General features: G+C 37.0%; 1 protein-coding gene across 1 annotated transcript in view; it reads left to right on the forward strand.

Moving 5' to 3' along the window:
- LOC127654094 (tyrosine-protein kinase JAK1) overlaps nt 1–21,434 on the forward strand; it is a 45,184-nt gene that overhangs the window by 18,712 nt on the left and 5,038 nt on the right. Inside the window, exons 6-23 of the mRNA XM_052141083.1 lie at nt 532–880; nt 1,895–2,077; nt 2,294–2,451; nt 2,809–2,923; nt 3,606–3,804; nt 8,266–8,375; nt 8,570–8,723; nt 10,103–10,189; nt 11,274–11,401; nt 12,056–12,191; nt 13,508–13,659; nt 13,857–14,007; nt 14,602–14,690; nt 14,800–14,992; nt 15,106–15,230; nt 19,052–19,224; nt 19,410–19,527; nt 20,363–20,473. Coding sequence (XP_051997043.1) covers nt 532–880; nt 1,895–2,077; nt 2,294–2,451; nt 2,809–2,923; nt 3,606–3,804; nt 8,266–8,375; nt 8,570–8,723; nt 10,103–10,189; nt 11,274–11,401; nt 12,056–12,191; nt 13,508–13,659; nt 13,857–14,007; nt 14,602–14,690; nt 14,800–14,992; nt 15,106–15,230; nt 19,052–19,224; nt 19,410–19,527; nt 20,363–20,473 — 2,731 coding nt within the window. The remainder of the gene's footprint in view (nt 1–531; nt 881–1,894; nt 2,078–2,293; nt 2,452–2,808; nt 2,924–3,605; nt 3,805–8,265; nt 8,376–8,569; nt 8,724–10,102; nt 10,190–11,273; nt 11,402–12,055; nt 12,192–13,507; nt 13,660–13,856; nt 14,008–14,601; nt 14,691–14,799; nt 14,993–15,105; nt 15,231–19,051; nt 19,225–19,409; nt 19,528–20,362; nt 20,474–21,434) is intronic.

The raw sequence follows: 21,434 nt of genomic DNA on the forward strand, positions 1-21,434 counted from the left end.
TCTTGGCACAATCCTGATTTTAAGATCGATTACACTTTCTAGCGCTCTGCGTATGCATCAAGAACTAGGAAGAATAATCAAGCTTGTTATCATGATTGCCAAATAGACTACTGATGTCAAGATTTAAAGTGGAAAAAGGAGTTACATTTTGGTCTGTTCTCACCCAAAACTGATTGGTTCGCTTCAGAAGACATGGATTAAACCACTGGGGTTAAGCAAATAGATTACCTTTTATTCCTTTTTATGCCTATTTTACTTGTATTGTAAGGACCTTCTGAGATATTCTTCAAAAATCTTAATTTGTGTTCTGCAGTAGAAAGTCATACATTACTGGGATGGCATGAGTGTGAGTAAATGATGAGATCTTTTAAGAGGAACCTGTTACTTAAAAACTGGTACTGGTGTCGGTGTTGATGAGTACTTGAAGGAAGTTTCACCATTGGTGTCTTAAAAATTGTAAGCCTACCATCCCTACAATTCACATTCCATATAGTCCTGAATTTCTGTTTCTCTCTCTCACTTCATCTGCAGCTACAAGCGCTTCATTCCTGACAGTTTGAACCGCACCATTAAACAGCGTAACTTCCTCACACGCATGCGCATCAACAATGTTTTCAAGAACTTCCTGAACGAATTCAACAGCAAAACCATCCAGGACAGCAACATATCCCTTTATGACCTGAAGGTCAAGTATCTGTCCACTCTTGAAACTCTGACCCAAGGCATGGGCCGAGAGACTGTAGTCCCCAAGAGGCTGAAAGTATCAGGGGAGAATGAGGGATCTCCAGCCCACTCACTTCACATATTAGATGATGGATTGGGCTATGAGGTGCAAGTATCTGGAACCACTGGGATCTCTTGGAGGAGAAAGCTCCTACCGGTGAGTTTAGGGCTTTAGATTGTGTGATCTTGGAGGTTTTGGACAGAGACCTACCTACACGGACAACATAATGTATTTGGCATTTCCATAACTAGCGTACAAAAATAGGACCTAAACAAGTGGTAAGTGAAAAGAGGTTCTTAACCTTCAGAAAATGTTGCTCATCAACTCAAACAAAATATTCTGAGTTGTTTTACTGTAGTTATTTTCTAATGAAAATAGTTTTGGAATGCTGTTACCAAAAGTTTGATTCTAATATGTGTAAATTGCCATTGGTCAATTATTATTATAAATTCAATTTTTTTTTTTTATAAATAAATAAACATCAATATTAAAGACACTTTATAAAATTACCAAATAATATTTTTTTGGGGACCGTTCAGAAGGTCAAGTCAGGTGCAACAGGCAACACACACACACACACACACACACACACACACACACACACACACACACACACACACACAGTTGTGTTTCCATGTTTTATGGGGACTTTCCATAGACATAATGGTTTTTATACTGTACAAACTTTATATTCTATCCCCTAAACCTAACCCTACCCCTAAACCTAACCCTCACTGAAAACTTTCTGCATTTTTACATTTTCAAAAAACATAATTTAGTATGATTTATAAGCTGTTTTCCTCATGGGGACCGACAAAATGTCCCCACAAGGTCAAAAATTTCGGGTTTTACTATCCTTATGGGGACATTTGGTCCCCACAAAGTGATAAATACACGCACACACACACACACACACACACACACACACACACACACACACACATATATGTATATGTGTGTATATATATGCAATATATATACTGTGTGTATATATATTAGTTCCTACAACTAAAACATGGGTTATGTGACTCACATGCTTTAAAAATAGCTATGGGACACCAAAGTGTGATGTGTTCACGGAATGTGCCCTATAAAAAAAAACATTTCAGTCGTTTTGTGCCTGAGTTTGTTTTAAGGGTTATTACCAACTTCTTTTTTTTTTTTCAATAGAATCTTCTGATTGTGAAAGACAAAAGCAAATCTAAAAAGAACAAGACAGACAGCAAGCAGAAGAATGACAAGAAGAAAGACGGCAACAATGGCTGGATACTTTTCTCAGACTTTAATGAAATCACCCACATCGTCATTAAGGAGTCTTGCGTCACAGTTTACAGACAAGACAATAAAACCATGGTACTTTTTGTCATCTTGAGGTTTTAATGAGACAAACTTTTGCTATACTTTTAAACACTTAATGAAAAGATGATGATTCATGCTCATTATATAATGAATAAGTCATATGGCTTACCTTATGTGAATAATCATACATTTCATTGGATAAAACAGATTGAAGGAACGGTTAAATTTTAACATCTATCCTAAAATGTATTGCTCTCCTTGTCTCTGCAGGAGTTGGATCTGTTTTACCGTAATGCAGCTCTGTCTTTTGCTGCACTGGTGGATGGTTACTTCCGACTGACTGTAGATGCCCATCATTACCTTTGCACAGAAGTTGCACCTTCATCGGTGGTCCAGAATTTAGAAAATGGCTGTCATGGCCCCATCTGGTATGACCATATCAGAAAAATTCCAGTTTTGGACTTTGTTTTTGTTTTTGTTTGAAGTCATTACCACACAAATTATTTTAAGACATACTGTATCTTTGTTATAAGTGCTGCCTAATTTATTATTAATAAAGTTGATTAAAAAATACTGATTATTTTTAAGATACTGTGGTAATGTTATTGGGGCAACATTTGTAAGATTGGCATTAATATGATTAAATACGGTTGTATAAAAAGGTTATAGTTCCGGCTGTAAAGCACATTCTCACATGGCTTATTGCTTTAATTATTAGTTTATACCATAACTTCTGTATGCTGGAAAGTCTTTTTGAGACCATTTTTATCTTTATCTCTTTACAGCACTGAGTATGCTATTCATAAACTCCGCCTAGAGGGAAATGAAGAAGGAACCTATGTTCTGCGCTGGAGCTGCACAGACTACAACTACATTATCATGACCGTTGTATGCATGGAGGTACATAAATCAAATCACAATATTAATTTGTACAGTTGTAAAACTAGTTTTCCCTGGACAGAACTAGCCTTGGATCACCAGATCAGCTTGTTACACTCTTTACAAAATTGAGAAGATGTGCTTCTTTTGTACATCTTTTCTCAACACGTAATGACACTCTAGTGCCTGGATTAATGCTGGTACATTTTGTGAGAAGCTTAGTGGATTTATCTTTCCAGAAATGCATCCAGTTTCAGATAATTTCCTCTGCTTTGGCATTTATTATTCACTAAGAACACAAACCACAACATCAGAGCTGTGACATACTGGACATTTCATCAGCAATATGAACAGGCTGTAGGCTTGCTTTTAGGATACTGAAGTTCTGTTTCCTCTGTTCCATCTTCCAATTCTCTTTTTATAAAGAGAAAATCCCTTATGCAAATAGAACTCTTGTGCTAGGTTTCTTGTACATTTTACATATTATCAGCACCATTTATGTATTTCTACAGTAACCAAATACTTCCCTGTCAGCTAGGAGCAAACTTACACTTATCTCAGCTTACGGTCACCTAGCATGCTCTGTTCATCTGATTTGTTTAACAAATCCTCTTCTCTACCCTCACTGTTCTTTTCTTGCTTTCCTTCTCTTTATTTATTTTTTGTTTGACCATTTTATTTTCCTTTTCTCTTTGTCCTTCAGTTGGACCTGTGTGAGTCAAGACCTGTTCCTCAGTATAAGAACTTTCAGATTGAAGCAAGCCCTCAGGGCTACAGATTGTTTGGAACAGAGACATTCAGGGCTACTCTGAAGGAGCTCCTGGAGCACCTGCAGGGCCAGAACCTGCGTACAGAAAACTTGCGCTTCCAGCTGCGCCGCTGCTGCCCACCACAACCCAGAGGTACCAACACTAGTCTTTGCTCATTCTTGTTCAGCTCTGTCAGTCATGCAATAGAACAACTTTTATTCATCATTCAATAACAGTTAGAGTTGCAGATAAGTGGTATCCCTGATCATTATAGCTCAGTCCATCCATCCATATGCTATCACTATGCCATCCATCCATCCATTCCAATCAAACGAATCATTCCATGCATCCATCCCTATCAAACGACTCATTCTATCCATTCATCCATCCGTCCACCACCCAATCAAACACTGCACTTTTTGTCTATCACTATATCCCACACCAACCAAACACACCATCCATCCGTCCATGACCCAATCATCTTTCCATACCAATCAAACACAACATCCATCCATCCATCCATCCATCCATCCATCCATCCATCTATCCGTTACCCGATCATACATCCACATCAACAAACACAGCATCCATCTGTCAGTCACCCAATCATCCATCCGTACCAATCAAACACAACATCCATCCATCCATCCATCTATCCGTTACCCGATCATACATCCACATCAACAAACACAGCATCCATCTGTCAATCACCCAATCATCCATCCATACCAATCAAACAAAACATCCATCCATTCGTTACCCAATCATGCATCCACATCAACCAAAAACATAATCCATCTGTCTGTCACCCAATCATCCATCCATTCCAACTAAACATGGCATCTATCTGTCCGTCTCTCAATCACCCATCCATACCAATCAAGCATAGCATCCATCTGTCAATCACCTAATCATCCATCCATACCAACCAAACACTTCATCCATCTGTCCATCACCCAATTGTATGTGAAGTGATTTTTGTTTGTAATCTGACAAAAAGCTGAAATTGGTCCTGTGTTTACTTTCATTTTAAATAAATTTAGAACACAGTTTATGAGGATCGAATTTTCTCTAGAAAAGTCCTATGAAGTGTAATTCTTTAGTGCCATTAATGGATTAAATACACTCTGAATAAACTTTTTCTTTTGATATGACTTAAAGTTAAACGGAAAACACAAGTGCATTGGTCATTGCTCCAATTTTACTGAAAGCTACTGTCTGAAAGGCCAGGAATTTCCAATGTTCAACTGTGCACTGCTGCACACTCAATAGGTCTCTGTGTTTTTTCTCATGTGGAATGGTTGAATCCTAGAACAATTCTGAGAATTAAGATGTAAAGTTTGGGGTTTGTTTCAGGGCTTGTCAAGTTTGGTATAGAATTTCCAGTTGACACGTTTATTAGCCTTCGTTGTCATCACCTGTATTTGATACGTGTAGCATCTGTTATTCAAAATAATACTCATGCCATAATTTTTGTTCAGCACATTAATTTTCTAACTGTATTGACAGATCAGACTGTTATTCAGTAAATATAGAGCTAAACATTTATAAAAAATGACAAATAAGAGACAGTATATCAGTTATTCTGAGCTGGCGTTGTAAATTGTTTTAAAATCAATTGTTTGTGTGTGTGTGTGTGTGTGTGTGTGTGTATGTATGTGTGTGTATGTGTGTGTGTATGTGTGTGTATGTGTGTATGTGTATGTGTATGTGTATGTAAATTTAAATACAAATACTAATGTCACTTGGAAAAATATAAAAACAGCCCAAGGGTGATTTTACAGTAATCTGTCCCTTTAAAACAGTATATGGTTTATTTGCTGATTGGTAGAACAGTACAACTTTTCATAGATCTTTTACAGTTTTTCTGTTATTCTTCCTCAAAGTCTTCCTCATATATTGATTTGGCTGCTAGTTCATCAACTGCAATGTGCTAACAAAACTTGAAGCATATGCAATTTAGGGACAATAAATAAAAATTTACACGTATTACAACAAAAATGTATATACCTGGAACATACATTGCCATGAATAAATACCCAAGTGCGTCAAATTCAAATTTATATGAAATACAGTAATCAATTATATCAAACTCATCAGTTTACATGAATGCAGAACTGTGTACAAGAATTTCAAGTCTCGCCTTTTCTCTGAGGTAGTGGATTGGTTCATTCGTTGAGCAAATAAACATTCCTTTGAGCTGATTTGTGTAAATGTTGTATAAAACTCTGTCACATGACTGCTCTATAGCACAATAAGAGTTTCACTCCTAGATTTAGTTGCATTTGGAATTGCACAAACCAAACTGCTGAACATTTCCGCTGCCACATTTTCCACTGCTACTTTCTTTGTCATTTCCAGACTGTTTCTGTCACCTCAAGTTTGCATTTTATGCCTCCTTATCTCACTCCGTGACATGTAAGGACTCAGAACATGTATCTCAGAAGTATGTAAATCTAGAAACGAGACAGTTAAACACTAAATGTTTTGACTTTTTGAGGTGAAAGAGGAATTTGCATTATAGTGACCAGCTTTTTTCTGGTCACAGTCCTCTTTAGAGAAGTAAGATTTGAGCACATGCACACAACCATATCCTTGCATGACTTTGGGCAGCTGTGAAACTGGCAGCAAATAGCTGTGCAGTCTCGGATTTCACAAACGGAAGCTTTATCCAGCCAAATCATCAGTTGGATCTGACCAGCCTAAATGGCCATAAGAGAGATGAATGAATATCTGTTTACTGCTGTGAAATCAGGGTCCAAAATAAACTTTTTTTTTTTTTGTTCTACCTGCCAGTGGCGGATGATTTAAGAGAATTCAGCCATAAGGTCATAAAACAGTATTGCCTTATTTTTTAAATTAAAAATAGACCTATTTCTGTCACTTTTACAATGGGATTATTTAGCTGTTTGTCACTTGCATATGCAAGTATGACAAACGGTGCAGGTGATTTGTGTCACTCGCATGAGTACCGGTACACTATTTGAATGGCTTTGATTTGAATCTCTCACGTTGAGGGTCAGACTATCATTCTTATAATTCGATACAAACAATGTATTACGTTGCTGTTCCTAAAAAGATTAGTGTCAATGGGCAAGTCATTTTGTTTTACAATTTTATTTACTCATCAAAGTCATATGTTGGGGTTTGGCACGTGTTAAAAGAATGGTTTACCAAAAAATGACATTTCTGTCATAATTTACTCTTTCAACTTCCATGTTCCAAACCCGGATTATTATAATTCGTCCATGGAACACAAAGGGAGATATTAGATAAAATGTCCGGGATTGACCGACTCTTCGTCACCATAACGATGAAATGAAGGGTGACTGAGACTGTCAGTGTCATGTTTTGTGAGCTATTCCTTTTATATTTGGACTCTGAATGAAACTTTGCATGTTGAATCAGCATATTACATAAATAGTTACACTTCAGAAACTACTTAAACATCAGGTATGATTTGGCTGCGAAAAATGCCCAGTTATTGAATATCAGACTTGATATAAGACGTTATCTTGTCTTGTTTTCATGTGCTCTTCTGAGAGTACATGCTGAGACATCAGTGACAGGCAGGAAATGTAGTAAATGTGGGTTTCCGTTGTTCACATCTTTTGATCTCTTTATCCTACTTGCACTCATATAAACAGAGCTGTGTAGGTTTGGATCAAGATGATGTCAACAAGTAGACAAAACGACCAGCTGATTGCTGAAGAATGAACACGCTAACACACACAAAGACGCTTACAAATACACTGAATGTACCCGGACACGTGTACCCACACGTTTAATGTTTTAGTATAGCATGTGGTGTGTTTTGGATAACCGTGCACTCTTGTGTCACTGCACAACTTCCTCTTCCTCGCTCTTTGTTTAAGTGGGGGTAGTTATCCTTTACACACACGAACATGTTCTGTATTTATATTTATGTATTTTTACAACTCCTAAATAATTTGGTAAGATTACGTAATTAGCAGTTGTTTTATACATACAAATGCTTATACACGACCACCTTAAAAAGTTTGGACATAACTACTTTTTTATTATTACTTTTTCCATATTTTTGAATGATAAAGGTGATCAAAACTATGGAATAATGCATATTATGAATTTATCAAAAGTAAAAGTACCCTTCACCTAGATTACAGCTCTACACATTCTGGGCATTTGCTCAACCAACTTTATTAGTTGTATCTTCCTGGTATGCCATTTTAAAGTATAAAAGTAATTCCCATATATGCTGTGCACTTGTTGGCTGCTTTCGCTTGCTATTCGGCCCACATAATCCATTTGAAAAAAAAATTCAAATAATAATAATTATATATATCTGTAGAAGATTAGCATTTAAATGGTTTCATTTAATGGTTTCAGAAAGATTCATATGTTGGCACAAAATATACAGTATTTGTCTTCAGAAATAATTTCAGCCAAGAATCAATCAAAAAGGTTTTTAGGATCATGAGAATCACACATTTTCAAAACGTGTTTTTGAGAGTCTACATTTTGATATACTCAGATGGTATGAAGATGTGTTTTTTTTTTTATGTAGATGTAGGTCCTTGAGACAAACCTGATCATATATTTCCCACCAATTAAAATTGTCTTTTTATCCTTCAGAAATATCCAACCTATTGGTGATGACCACAAACCGAGAACCCGTCCCCCAGAGACAACCTCAAGTCAGCCAGCTGAGTTTCCACCGCATCCTTAAGGAGGAGATTGTACAGGTGACAAACTGATCTGAATATTTTCACTAAATAACTGAGTGAATTTGAACCAAATATTGTATACTGACAGCATTTAAAATATGAAATGAAAAGCAGACATTGTCAAAATCTACTATAAGCATTCACAGTCATCTGTCAAATGCCTGCTTATGTCACCTTTGTGTGAATATTTCTGTCATTGTGGTTTTGTTCAGGGTGAGCATTTGGGACGGGGGACGAGAACCAACATTTATGTAGGTATTCTAAAGCTAAAGAGTGAGGATGACGATGAAATGGGAGGATACACGCAGGAGATGAAGGTGGTGTTGAAAGTGCTGGGATCTGGACACAGAGATATCTCTTTGGTGAGTTATACATGTGGGAATACATGGAAAACTTGGACAAATGTAAGGGGGTCAATCATGAATAGGAATGGATATCGAGAACCGGTCAATTTTTGAAAAAATACCATAACTGTATGATTTTCATGATTATCGGTTCCGTTAGCAGTTCCTGTACGTGCAATTTTCTGCCGATGCAGATGGAACACTATTCTAAAATACTCTACAGCATTACCAGTGAATTTTGATTCCCGAACAAATAACTCTTATGATCCGGTTCTTTTTAGTGGATCAAAAACACTTCAGTCGAAGTGGTTACTAAATTATTTTTATACTGATGTGCAAGTTATTAATGTCCAACTCTGTAATAAGAACTAAGAACTGTTGAAGTATCACAAGCCTGAAGTACAACATAAGACTACATAACACAACCGTCTCTGGAACAGTTGCTGTTATTTTATGTTGTACTTCAGACCGTGTTACTGACTACTGTTTATATGACAATATGTAGTTAAATGTACTACATATTGTAGCCTGAGTTTTGAAAAAAAAAAAATGAGTTTTTTTTATAATAACTGCAATTTTATCAAATAATAAATGAATTCATGAAATATACTGTCACATTTCTTGCTTGTTTAGAATTTGCATATAAAGTATAGTTGAGATGAATTATTTTACTACATGTATGCGTCTAAAAATTCTGAAAACTTGCCAAAATAATTGTTTTAGATGTATTCCTGATTTAGGTTACACTTTATATTAGGTGTCTGTCACTACTATGTACTAACATTAAAATGCATACAACAAAACGTATTTACTGTGTAACTACATGTTGTTCTGCAAAAAAATTAAAGTTGAGGTATGGGTGGCTTTAGAGGTAGAGTGAGGGTTAGAGGTTGGTTTTAGGGTAAGGGTTAGGTTGCAACAGACTTCAGAGGGCAGTAAATGCAAGAAGAATTGCATCTCTTATTTCCAAATATTTAATCCTTAAAAGTACTAAAAGAATCACTAATGGAATCATTTCTGGAATTGTCAAGGAACCGGAATCGTTTAGAAGAATTGGAACTGAGATCATTAAATTCCTTATGATTCCATCCCTAATCATGACTAATTTTTCATGTTCTATTTGCTGATTTGTTTTTTTATTTGTTATATTGAAATCACATGAAAAAAATCTGCCAGTTCACCAAGACTATATACACATACTGTATATTCAAGATAAATTCTCTGAAAACAATCCATAATATCTTGTGCGGTTTTGGTAGGCAGATACATTTATCTTCTTTTAGATATTTGTTACTGGAAACCAGACACATATACTTGATTGGAGTATGATTCTGTCATACATGGTGACATACGTGGTACTCTTCAGACATTAAAAGTATGTCCTTCTGTATCTTTTCTCAGGCCTTTTTGAGACAGCCAGTATGATGCGCCAAATCTCTCATAAACACATCGCCCTGCTCTATGGAGTGTGTGTCCGTCACCAGGAAAGTAAGTGCATAACACAATTGTGTCGAGGGTGTAGCCAGTCTAGTCACATAATGTGATTCATGCTGTATCTAATGATTGCTGTATACAGTGATGTTGATGAAAGTACAGTAGGGTTCAAAAACCTGAGGCCATTGATTCAAAAACAAATTGAAAATTTTTGGATTTTGAAAAATTTTAAAGAAATTCTTTAGATTTTTTTATGATGTAAAGAGTGATTTATGATTCTTCATTATATCTAGGTCACCATTCAAATAGTCAAATTTGAGACATTGACCATGTTATTTTTTTTTGTAGAAAGGTCAGATTTATTTGCTTCCATTGAAGCACACAAGTTCTTTCTCTTGTGTTTAACACTGGAAAACAGTCGTTTACCTTAGTAATTCACAACTATTTCCTGATTGAAATTTATTGACTGCGCAAGATCCTACAACTATTCCATTTTGTTCTCTTTTGTTCTAGCTTTGCATGCCATGAATGAGAAATAGGTCATTCTTTTTTATTTGGCCTATTGAATTGTGTCCAGCAATTATAGGAACTGGTGCAAAAGTAACTTATTTCTTAAAAAGAGAACTAAAGACACTGTCTTTCTTCACCTGACCGTGTAGATCGGGCTCACTTGCAGTGTTTTTCCCCAATGAGAAATGGAGGGTGAATGTTAAGTGTAAAACAAGAAAATCTGCATACAGAAAAGAGCTGAACAGGATTACGTTGTTGTTCGACAGTTCTTTGACATGCAAATGTTTTAGGATTGTTATTTTTGTGTGGGGATGGCAAAAATGAATCGTCTGATAACAAACACAGAGCATATGATTGAGTAAAGACTGCTGGTAAAGTTTTTATATAGCGAACCACAGTTGATGCTCTACTGAGCAGCAAATGTAAATAGCCAGGGGACAACAGTCCATGTGCACACGATGGGTGTGTCTGCGTGTTTGCACAAGAGAATTTGCATGTGTGAGGGTGAGGAGGAACCGTGTTTGTCAGAGAGAAAGATAATTTAATAGCTGAGCTTGTTTACAACAGACTCTCTCGCTCTCTCTCTCTCTCTCTCTCTCTCTCTCTCTCTCTCTCTCTCTCTGTGTAGATATCATGGTGGAGGAGTTTGTTCAATATGGTCCACTGGATCTGTTCATGCGCAGACAGACTGAACCTCTCAGCACTGCATGGAAGTTCCAGGTGGCCAAACAGTTGGCTAGCGCCCTCAGCTATCTGGTAAAGACAACGAAACAAACCCAAATCAAAAAGCAATAAACTGCACATAATGTACACACAGCTTTTAAAGGGTTCAATCTTCGCTGTCATCTAGTGCTGCCTCTAAGTAAGCGGTAGGATACATCACAGTTTTAATACAGCAAGCTCTGAAACAGGCGAAAACGGTCATTTACAATTAAATGTGTGTCAGCTAACATAAATTAAATATCACAAACACCAGCCGATAACCAAGAATGTACTGATATATTGTGAATCTCTATCCATAAGTCTTTATAACTTTGAATAAAAACATTAAAAACCCATATCTAACACTTAACAAATCAGTAGTTCATGAACACTTGATAGAAACGACAGATAGAAATGTCATATTCTTACATTTGTACTTTAATTAAGCGATTTTATATATATGTAAATGTGTATATATATATATATATATATATATATATATATATATATATATATATATATATATATATATATATATATATATATATGTGTATAAGTATGTGTGTATGTGTGTGTGTGTGTGTGTGTGTGTATATGTGTATATATATATGTTTAGCAATATATAGCATATTACAAAAAGTTATATGTAGTGTTATACAATCAGAATATATTGTATCTGAATAACTGCTGTGTGTTTGTATCATGCAGGAGGATAAGAAGCTGGTTCATGGATATGTGTGTAGCAAGAACATTCTGGTGGCACGAGATGGGCTGAATGAAGAGGGAGGAGCATTCATCAAACTGAGTGACCCCGGCATACCCATTACTGTACTCAGCAGAGAGGGTGAGAGATTTATTATGAGCAATTATGATCCTTAATAACACGCTATAAAATTAATAGACCTTCATATATGTTATCAAAATTCATACAGGCATTTTGACCATTGTTAACATGCTATAAACCGTCAAACAGACATTATGACCATTATATTAAAAGGCTTTAAACCTCACACAGGCATTTTGACCACTTTTATTTACATGTTATAAACCTCATACAGGCATATTGACCACTTTATTAACATAATTTAAAACGTCATACATGCAATTATGACCATTTATATTAACAAGTTATAAACCTTCATCAGGCATTATGACCACTTTATTAAAATGATATCAACCTTCATACAGGCATCATGACCATTATATTCACATGCTTATAAACCTCATACATGCTTTGTGACCACTTTTATTAACATGCTATAAACCTCATACAGGCATTTTGACATTTGCCATTATTAACATGATATAAACCTTCATATCTTAATTTATTCAACCTTCATCGAGGCATTATGACCATTATTTTAACATGCTATAAATGCTCATACAGACTTTATGACCACTTTATTAACAATTTATCAATTTTAATACAGGCATTATGACCACATTATCAATTCATTTACACATCATCCTAGACAATGGCATTATTATAGCCTTAATGCAGCCTTCATACACACATTATTACAAAATTACTAAGACTTTCTTACTGTTTCGTCATCACAGCAGCCTTAAGGGTGAGAGACTTTGAGATGATATATCTACATCATCATCTTGTAATATAAAAGAGATGAAACGTGATTTTAATTGTTTTTTTATTTTTATTAAAACACACAATCATGTGCATTTCCAGTGTAAAACATCCCAGAGAGTGTTCTGTATTTGATAGCCTGGATTTAGTGAACTGAAAATGGACTGCTCGGAAAAGATACCATAACTGACAGGAATTTTGTTGGCTGAGGTCCACCTCAACTCCCTGAAGCACTTCATAGACCAGAGAAGCTCTTTCTTTGCCAGGGACTGTTACAGGAAAGACTGGTTGTGTTTTTTTTTGGGGGGCGTAAAACAGGAGTGAAAGGGGCAATGAAAGGAACTGAAGCACAGATAGGATACAAGAAAAGTGCTAACAGTTGCCAACCGTATTAAATGACATGCCCTTTATAGGCAAAGAAACAAAAACAAAAAACGTGTGTTTTTGAATGATTAGATATTTGTAGAAAGCCCTTAAAATGAGAATTATTCCCCCACTAAATTATGTCTTAGGTTTTTTAGTTCATGTCAAGGTCGAATTGTATGGCAGTGCACTCACTGTGTGTGTGTCTACAGAGTGTGTGGACAGGATTCCTTGGATTGCTCCTGAGTGTGTACAGGACACAGCTAATCTGAGCGTAGCAGCAGATAAGTGGGGCTTTGGCACAACTCTGTGGGAGATCTGTTATAATGGGGAAATACCCCTCAAGGACAAGAAACTGACAGAGGTAACAACAGCATTACACATGTTCTAACTGAAACGTGTTTTCTTTTTTTCTTTGTAGGTTTTAACACCTAAGAAATGTATAGTCCTTTTGAAAAAAGACACTTCTAATCATGAACGTGTAACCTGTTTATTTATTTGAATAATGTGCTTGATAATGTACTTGTTGTTGATGGTGCATTTATCTTTGTCTCTGAGCAGAAAGAGAGGTTTTATGCAGCACAGTGCCAGTTGGCCTCCCCAGACTGTGAGGAACTGGCCAAGCTCATGACCCACTGTATGACCTATGACCCCCACCAGAGACCCTTCTTCAGGGCCATTGTCAGAGACATTGACATGGTGGAAAAACAGAGTAAGAAATGACAGAGCAAAAACAACTTGTGTATGAAGACAAATATACACAAGTGTAAAAATGTCAAAATGCCTTTTTATGTTTTCTTTTTATCAGTCTGAAAAGAAAGACTGATAAAAAAAAAGGGGAATTTCAGCTTATATTAACTGTTTACCAAACTGGGTTCCATTTAAGTTTGTAAGATTAGTGCTCTCAGTCCTGCCCCCTTGTGGTCAAATACCAAGTCCTACAGTCTTATCTTGTGATAGTACTGATGGTCCTGTTGGAATACAACGCAAACGTGATAATTGGATTTTCTTCATTCTTGAAGCTTTTTCAAAATTAGATGTTTTGTAAAACTCAGATTATTATTATTTTTTTTACATTGTACATCATGGTGAGAAGTTGCTTAATAAAGAATTGGCTTTGATATGTATATGAGAATATTTAAATCTGCTCATATGCTTGTGACATAATAAGCATTAAGATTGTACATCAAATTCCTTCTTTTTTCTTTTTCTTTTCAAAAGAGTAAGGAAAATCTAGATTTCTATTATTTGTTCCGATCAATGTGTATGATTTGGGTATTTAATCCAATGATTGTGTTTTCCCCAGACCCCTCCATTCAGCCAGTTCGCTCACTAGAGGTGGACCCAACAGTGTTTGAGAAGAGATTCCTCAAAAAGATCAGAGACCTTGGAGAGGTATTTACACCGTGTGATGTGTCTTTATAGTCATCAAGGACAATATAGTTATTTTACTGGCCATCACCCGGTTTGACTGGGATTCATCTGTGTAAATGTGTGTGTTCAGGGTCATTTTGGGAAGGTGGAGTTGTGTCGGTATGACCCACGAGGAGATCGGACAGGAGAACTAGTGGCCGTAAAATCTCTAAAGCCAGAGAACAGAGAAGAGCAGAGCAGCAACCTGTGGTGTGAGATTCACATCCTGAGAGAACTTTACCATGAGAACATCGTCAAATATAAGGGCATCTGCCATGAAGAGGGTAAATCACAATTCTGAACACAGTGAATATTATACATTTGTAATGCTTGTTAGTACTGGATGTCTAGATATTAAACGCATGTGTCCGTTGAGCAAATATCTCATTGTTTTAAGGTGGCAAATCCATTAAGCTGATTATGGAGTTTTTGCCAGCGGGCAGTCTGAAGGAATACCTCCCCAGAAACAAAGCTCATATAGACCTGAAAACTGTTCTCAACTATGCTGTACAGATCTGCCAGGTAACAAAATTTTTTAACATGGTGTTGTATACGTACAAATATGTGTAAATATTTGCATGCATGTACACACAAACCGGCGGCCAAAGGTTTGGAATAATGTACAGATTTTGTTCTTGTGGAAAGAAATTGGTACTTTTATTCACCAAAGTGGCATTCAACTGATCACAATGTATAGTCAGGACATTAATAATGTGAAAAATTACTATTACAGTTTGAATAAAATGCTCAGAATTCTTAAAGCATTCTAGCTGTCAGTTTGTCTAGATACTCGGGTGACATTTTACCCCACGCTTCCTGTAACACTTGCCATAGATGTGTCCTGTCTTGTCGGGCTTCTCACGCACCTTACAGTCTAGCTGATCCCACAAAAGTGTCAAAGTGGCTTCTCCGGGTGCAAGTAAAAATTTCCCCATTGAGAATAATTATTTGCAATACACAGTTTCGTCTTTTTTATATTTATCCAATACATCTACCTCTTCTCTTCTGCTATTTCATTCCTCTGGAGAAAAATAAAATAATTGCACTGTACATAACAGATTTGTATTAGAATTGCACTAAGTCTATGTATGTACACTCACCTAAAGGATTATTAGGAACACCTGTTCAATTTATCATTAATGCAATTATCTAATCAACCAATCACATGGCAGTTGCTTCAATGCATTTAGGGGTGTGGTCCTGGTCAAGACAATCTCCTGAACTCCAAACTGAATGTCAGAATGGGAAAGAAAGGTGATTTAAGCAATTTTGAGCGTGGCATGGTTGTTGGTGCCAGACGGGCCGGTATGAGTATTTCACAATCTGCTCAGTTACTGGGATTTTCACGCACAACCATTTCTAGGGTTTACAAAGAATGGTGTGAAAAGGAAAAACATCCAGTATGCGGCAGTCCTGTGGGCTGAAAATGCCTTGTTGATGCTAGAGGTCAGAGGAGAATGGGCCGACTGATTCAAGCTGATAGAAGAGCAACTTTGCCTGAAATAACCACTCGCTACAACCGAGGTATGCAGCAAAGCATTTGTGAAGCCACAACACGCACAACCTTGAGGCGGATGGGCTACAACAGCAGAAGAACCCACCGGGTACCACTCATCTCCACTACAAATAGGAAAAAGAGGCTACAATTTGCAAGAGCTCACCAAAATTGGACAGTTGAAGACTGGAAAAATGTTGCCTGGTCTGATGAGTCTCGATTTCTGTTGAGACATTCAGATGGTAGAGTCAGAATTTGGCGTAAACAGAATGAGAACATGGATCCATCATGCCTTGTTACCACTGTGCAGGCTGGTGGTGGTGGTGTAATGGTGTGGGGATGTTTTCTTGGCACACTTTAGGCCCCTTAGTGCCAATTGGGCATCGTTTAAATGCCACGGCCTACCTGAGCATTGTTTCTGACCATGTCCATCCCTTTATGGCCACCATGCACCCATCCTCTGATGGCTACTTCCAGCAGGATAATGCACCATGTCACAAAGCTCAAATCATTTCAAATTGGTTTCTTGAACATGACAATGAGTTCACTGTACTAAAATGGCCCCCACAGTCACCAGATCTCAACCCAATAGAGCATCTTTGGGATGTGGTGGAACGGGAACTTCGTGCTCTGCATGTGCATCCCACAAATCTCCATCAACTGCAAGATGCTATCCTATCAATATGGGCCAACATTTCTAAAGAATGCTTTCAGCACCTTGTTGAATCAATGCCACGTAGAATTAAGGCAGTTCTGAAGGCGAAAGGGGGTCAGACGCAGTATTAGTATGGTGTTCCTAATAATCCTTTAGGTGTCTGTGTCTGTGTGTGTGTGTGTGTGTGTGTGTGTGTGTGTGTGTGTGTGTGTGTGTGTATGTATGTGTATAATTATTTTTTTCATTATTATCTATGTCTTACTGCTGTTTTTGTATTGTTGTGCACTGGAAGCTCCTGTCACCGAGACAAATTCCTTGTATGTGTAAGCATACTTGGCAATAAGGGCCAATCTCATTTCTCCCCCTGACCCCTCCCCCTTTGTCTGCATCTTCCCCTTGGCCCTCAATATCGAGTGAAGGAGGGTAGGGGTAAGAACGTACTCTAAGAAATGAGACGCCACTTGATTACCCTTTGCGTCACCTTCCCTTGCCACTAGCAGGCTGCTACGTCAACAGAGGCGACAAGCGCTGACATAAACAAACGAAGATGCCGTCATCACTTCACACTGATTTCAACTAAAAAACATAAATATGAAGTGTCATGTCAAGGATTATCAGATAGCTCAGCTCGACAAATGGCGCATAACTGCTAGCTGGCAGTTAAATAGCAATTCAAAACAAAAACATTACAATTAAAACCGCTTGAACATTTTATTAAAAGTATCATAAAACACGTGTGTCATAATTATAACATCAATTAAACTGCTGAAAATACTTACATTTGTGCGACTCAGTTCGCCGTTCAGCCATGAAAAAAGTTTGATGCCGGCACTATTGAGAAATTCATACGTTGTAACCCCTCTCTTTGAAGTGTAGTTCTCCCAGAAACTTCGTTTCAAGGGCTATGTAGCCCTACGCCTTGGCCCTAGCCCTTAATCAAAATGAGAATTGAGACGCCACTTCACCTCACATGAACGCGCAAAACCGAGGGGGGAGGGGTAAGGGGAAGGGGGAAGGGGTAAGGGGGAGAAATGAGACGCAGCCTAAAGCTGATTCTGATTCTTTTTACTGTTGTACAAGAAGCTGGTGTTGAGTGGGTAGAATTCAATGAAGCTGTCAGCTGAGGACATGCGAGGCGTCAATTTCTCAATCTAGAAACTCTGATGTGCTTATCCTCTCTTGTTTAGTTGTACATCTGGGCTTCCACATCTCTTTTGGTCCTTGTTAGAGCCAGTTGTCCTTTGTCTTTGAAGACTGTAGTGTACACCTTTTTATGAAATCTTCATTTTCTTAATTTCAAGCATTATATAGCCTTCATTCCTCAAAACAATGATTGACTGATGAGTTTCTAGAGAAAGCTATTTCTTTTTTGCCATTTTTGACCTAATATTGACCATAAGACATGCCAGTCTATTGCATACTGTAGCAACTCAAACACAAAGACAATGTTAAGCTTCATTTAATGAACCAAATTGCCTTTGATATAATGGCAAGTGATTTTCCAGTACCAAATTAGCAATTTAGCATGATTACTCAAGGATAAGGTGTTGGAGTGATGACTGCTGGAAATGGAGACTGTCTAGATTTGATAAAAAATGACTTTTTAAAATAGTGATGGTGCTGTTTTTTACATCAGTAATTTGTAATGTCCTGGCTATACATTGTGCTCAATTGAATGCCACTTTGGTGAATTAAAGTAGCAATTTCCTTACAAAACTGCAAAATATGTACATTATTCCAAACTTTGACCACCAGTGTAGGCATATGTAAATATAGGAGAGATATATATATATATATATTTATTTATAACCTTTTCTGTAGTCAAATTTTTATTGGATTTTGAATTATTTATTTTTTTATTAAGTTTACAAATTTTATATAAACATGTTTGTTAACAAGACTTTTGGAACTAACGCTAGTGGAACCACCAAATCTGTTAATTATCCAATCAGCCAGTGCAGGAAATCTAAAAATGGCCCAGTATTGGCTGATATATTGACCCATCAGTATACATTAGATTATCGTGGAACTTAATATTAGAGAGGATTTGTATTGTTTGTTTCATCATTACAATGATCTCATGATTTGCAATTCTAAGCCCCTGTGTTTTGCTTGTAATGTACAATGTTGCACTATTAAGACTGCAGTGTTACTCAATGCTCATCCATGCTGTTTTCTGATTTTTTACTCTAGGGCATGGACTACCTTGGCTCTCGTAATTACATCCACAGAGATCTGGCTGCTCGGAATGTTCTGGTGGAGAATGAAGGCACGGTGAAGATTGGAGACTTTGGACTGACAAAAAGCATTAAGGATAATGAGGGTTACTACACTGTGAAAGACGATCTGGACAGTCCAGTGTTCTGGTAAGCTCCAATGATATGTACTTCTGGACTGCAAAGATAGTATCTCCGAAATCTAGTACGGAATGTTTGGGGCCAGTGATGCGATGTACCATCATAAGTTATTGTATTACATATAATTATGAAATGCCCTTCTCTGTTGCTGGGAAATCCATCATGTAAGGATTTGTTCCCTTGTTTTTTACTAGGTATGCTCCAGAGTGTCTGATCCATTGCAAGTTTTACAGGGCATCTGACGTCTGGTCTTTTGGAGTGACCATGTATGAGCTCCTCACGTACTGCGATGCCTCATGCAGCCCAATGTCGGTGAGTGGCCAGATACTTTTAAATGACCTCATTGCTTTTATCATATTTTCTTTAAGTAAACAGTAACATATGCCCCACCATCCCTTTTCACTTTATTTCTTAAATGGATAGTTCACCCAAAAATGAAAATTCTGTCATGATTTACTTTCCCTGATGTTGTTCCAAACCTATATGAATTACTTTCTTCTGTGCAACACAAAAGGAGATGCTATGCAGAATATTTGCACTTTTATTGTATGGGCAAAAGATGGAGCCTGACAGTTTTTAACATTCTGCAATTGAGCCTCCTCTCAGCAACTCCACACAATGTCACAGCCGCACTGTCACTCATTGGACAGGCTTATTTATGTAATTATTTCCATATTGATTGCATTTCTAATTCAGTATTTGATTGTTAACAGTAGGAGGGCAATACAGGCTATTTTATGAAGCAGAACGGAGTACTTTTAATAGTATTTTAGACACCCATGTTCATTACACAAGGCTGAAAGAAGTCCTTGTTTAGTGGGTACTAGTGAATCTGGTTCATCTCCCTTTCTCTGAGTGTGGCAGATGGTGCCAGTCTGTGCCCACAGTGGCAGATGTCTTACCCGAAGGTTTAAGTAGATATCCGTGTAAACCAACCCCATTTTTCTTCTTTTTGCCACTTTTGGAGGAAACGTTTGCATTTAGGTTTGAAGGATTTGTCTGTTTTTCCCAACACAATTGCACAATATACAATAGCTTTTCACCCACTGAAAGCACTGTAAGGGGTTCAATATTGGTTGGTAGAACAGAAAAGGTTGGTTTTTAACATCTCAGTCCAGTGATTCTACTCTGCGCCAATCCCACATAGGTGTTCCTCAAAATGATTGGTCCAACACATGGCCAAATGACTGTCACCCGATTGGTCAAAGTCCTCGAGGAGGGAAAGAGACTTCCAAAGCCAGACGGCTGCTCAGAAAGGGTAATGTAGTTTGATGTCATAACTTCAAAATTCTTACTACTTTGTAAATTGCCTATTATCAAGTGTTACATATTTGTTTTAGTTTTTTTTTCATTATTTGTTACATTTACTGAATTTGACATTGATAAATGTTCGTTTTGCTTTCTAAAGACTAGTTGGAAATCATGACATTGACCATGATTATTTATTTGTTAATAAAAACGGCTTATTAGCCGCCGTTTTTATCCGTAAGGAATAAAAACAAATCTGCATATAGTTTTGTGGGAAAAAGCTATTTATTTCTAACTGTTATCTCTGTCTTTACAATGTGTGTTATATAAATGAGTCTTCATACATATTAATTGCCTTAATATTGTAGGAAGGGGCCCCTCATATGTGGGATGTCATATTTGGGGGTTCTTGGCATTTACATATGACCCCTATGACCTAAAGTTTTTACTTAAGTGTAACCCCCCATGAGTCTTTAAGTAATGCAAAAGGAATTTTTGTTTATTTATTTTTTACAATTATAATACTTAGCGATTCTTGACAGAAACGCAATTATAGTGGAAGTCTAGGGGGAAAGTTTGTCAAGCATTTGTTTTTAATTGTCAGGCTAGTCAAAAATGGGAACAGACAGCATGCCACAGATAGGAATAATCCTTTCAACTTTTGGTAAATGTAACAAATTGGCAAAATAGAAAGAATCTTTGCAAATTCTACAAATAATTCCAACAAATTTTATCATTTTAATGACAAAATAAGTGTTCTGTTTCAGTAGTTCTCATTTACATCCATTTGTACGTTAACCTTATATTAGACAGTTTTATTTCATTTGACATTTCTAATTAATTCCCTGCAGTTCCGCAAGCCCCAGGTTAGGAAACCTTGGAATGTAGAATTATTATACTTATTTTATAGTGGTGAATTATTCGATGTTTAAACAGATCAGGTATGTGCTGCACTCCCAGCACGTTCTCAT

This window comes from Xyrauchen texanus, chromosome 13 (assembly GCF_025860055.1).
Source record: "Xyrauchen texanus isolate HMW12.3.18 chromosome 13, RBS_HiC_50CHRs, whole genome shotgun sequence".
Taxonomy (NCBI): domain Eukaryota; kingdom Metazoa; phylum Chordata; class Actinopteri; order Cypriniformes; family Catostomidae; genus Xyrauchen; species Xyrauchen texanus.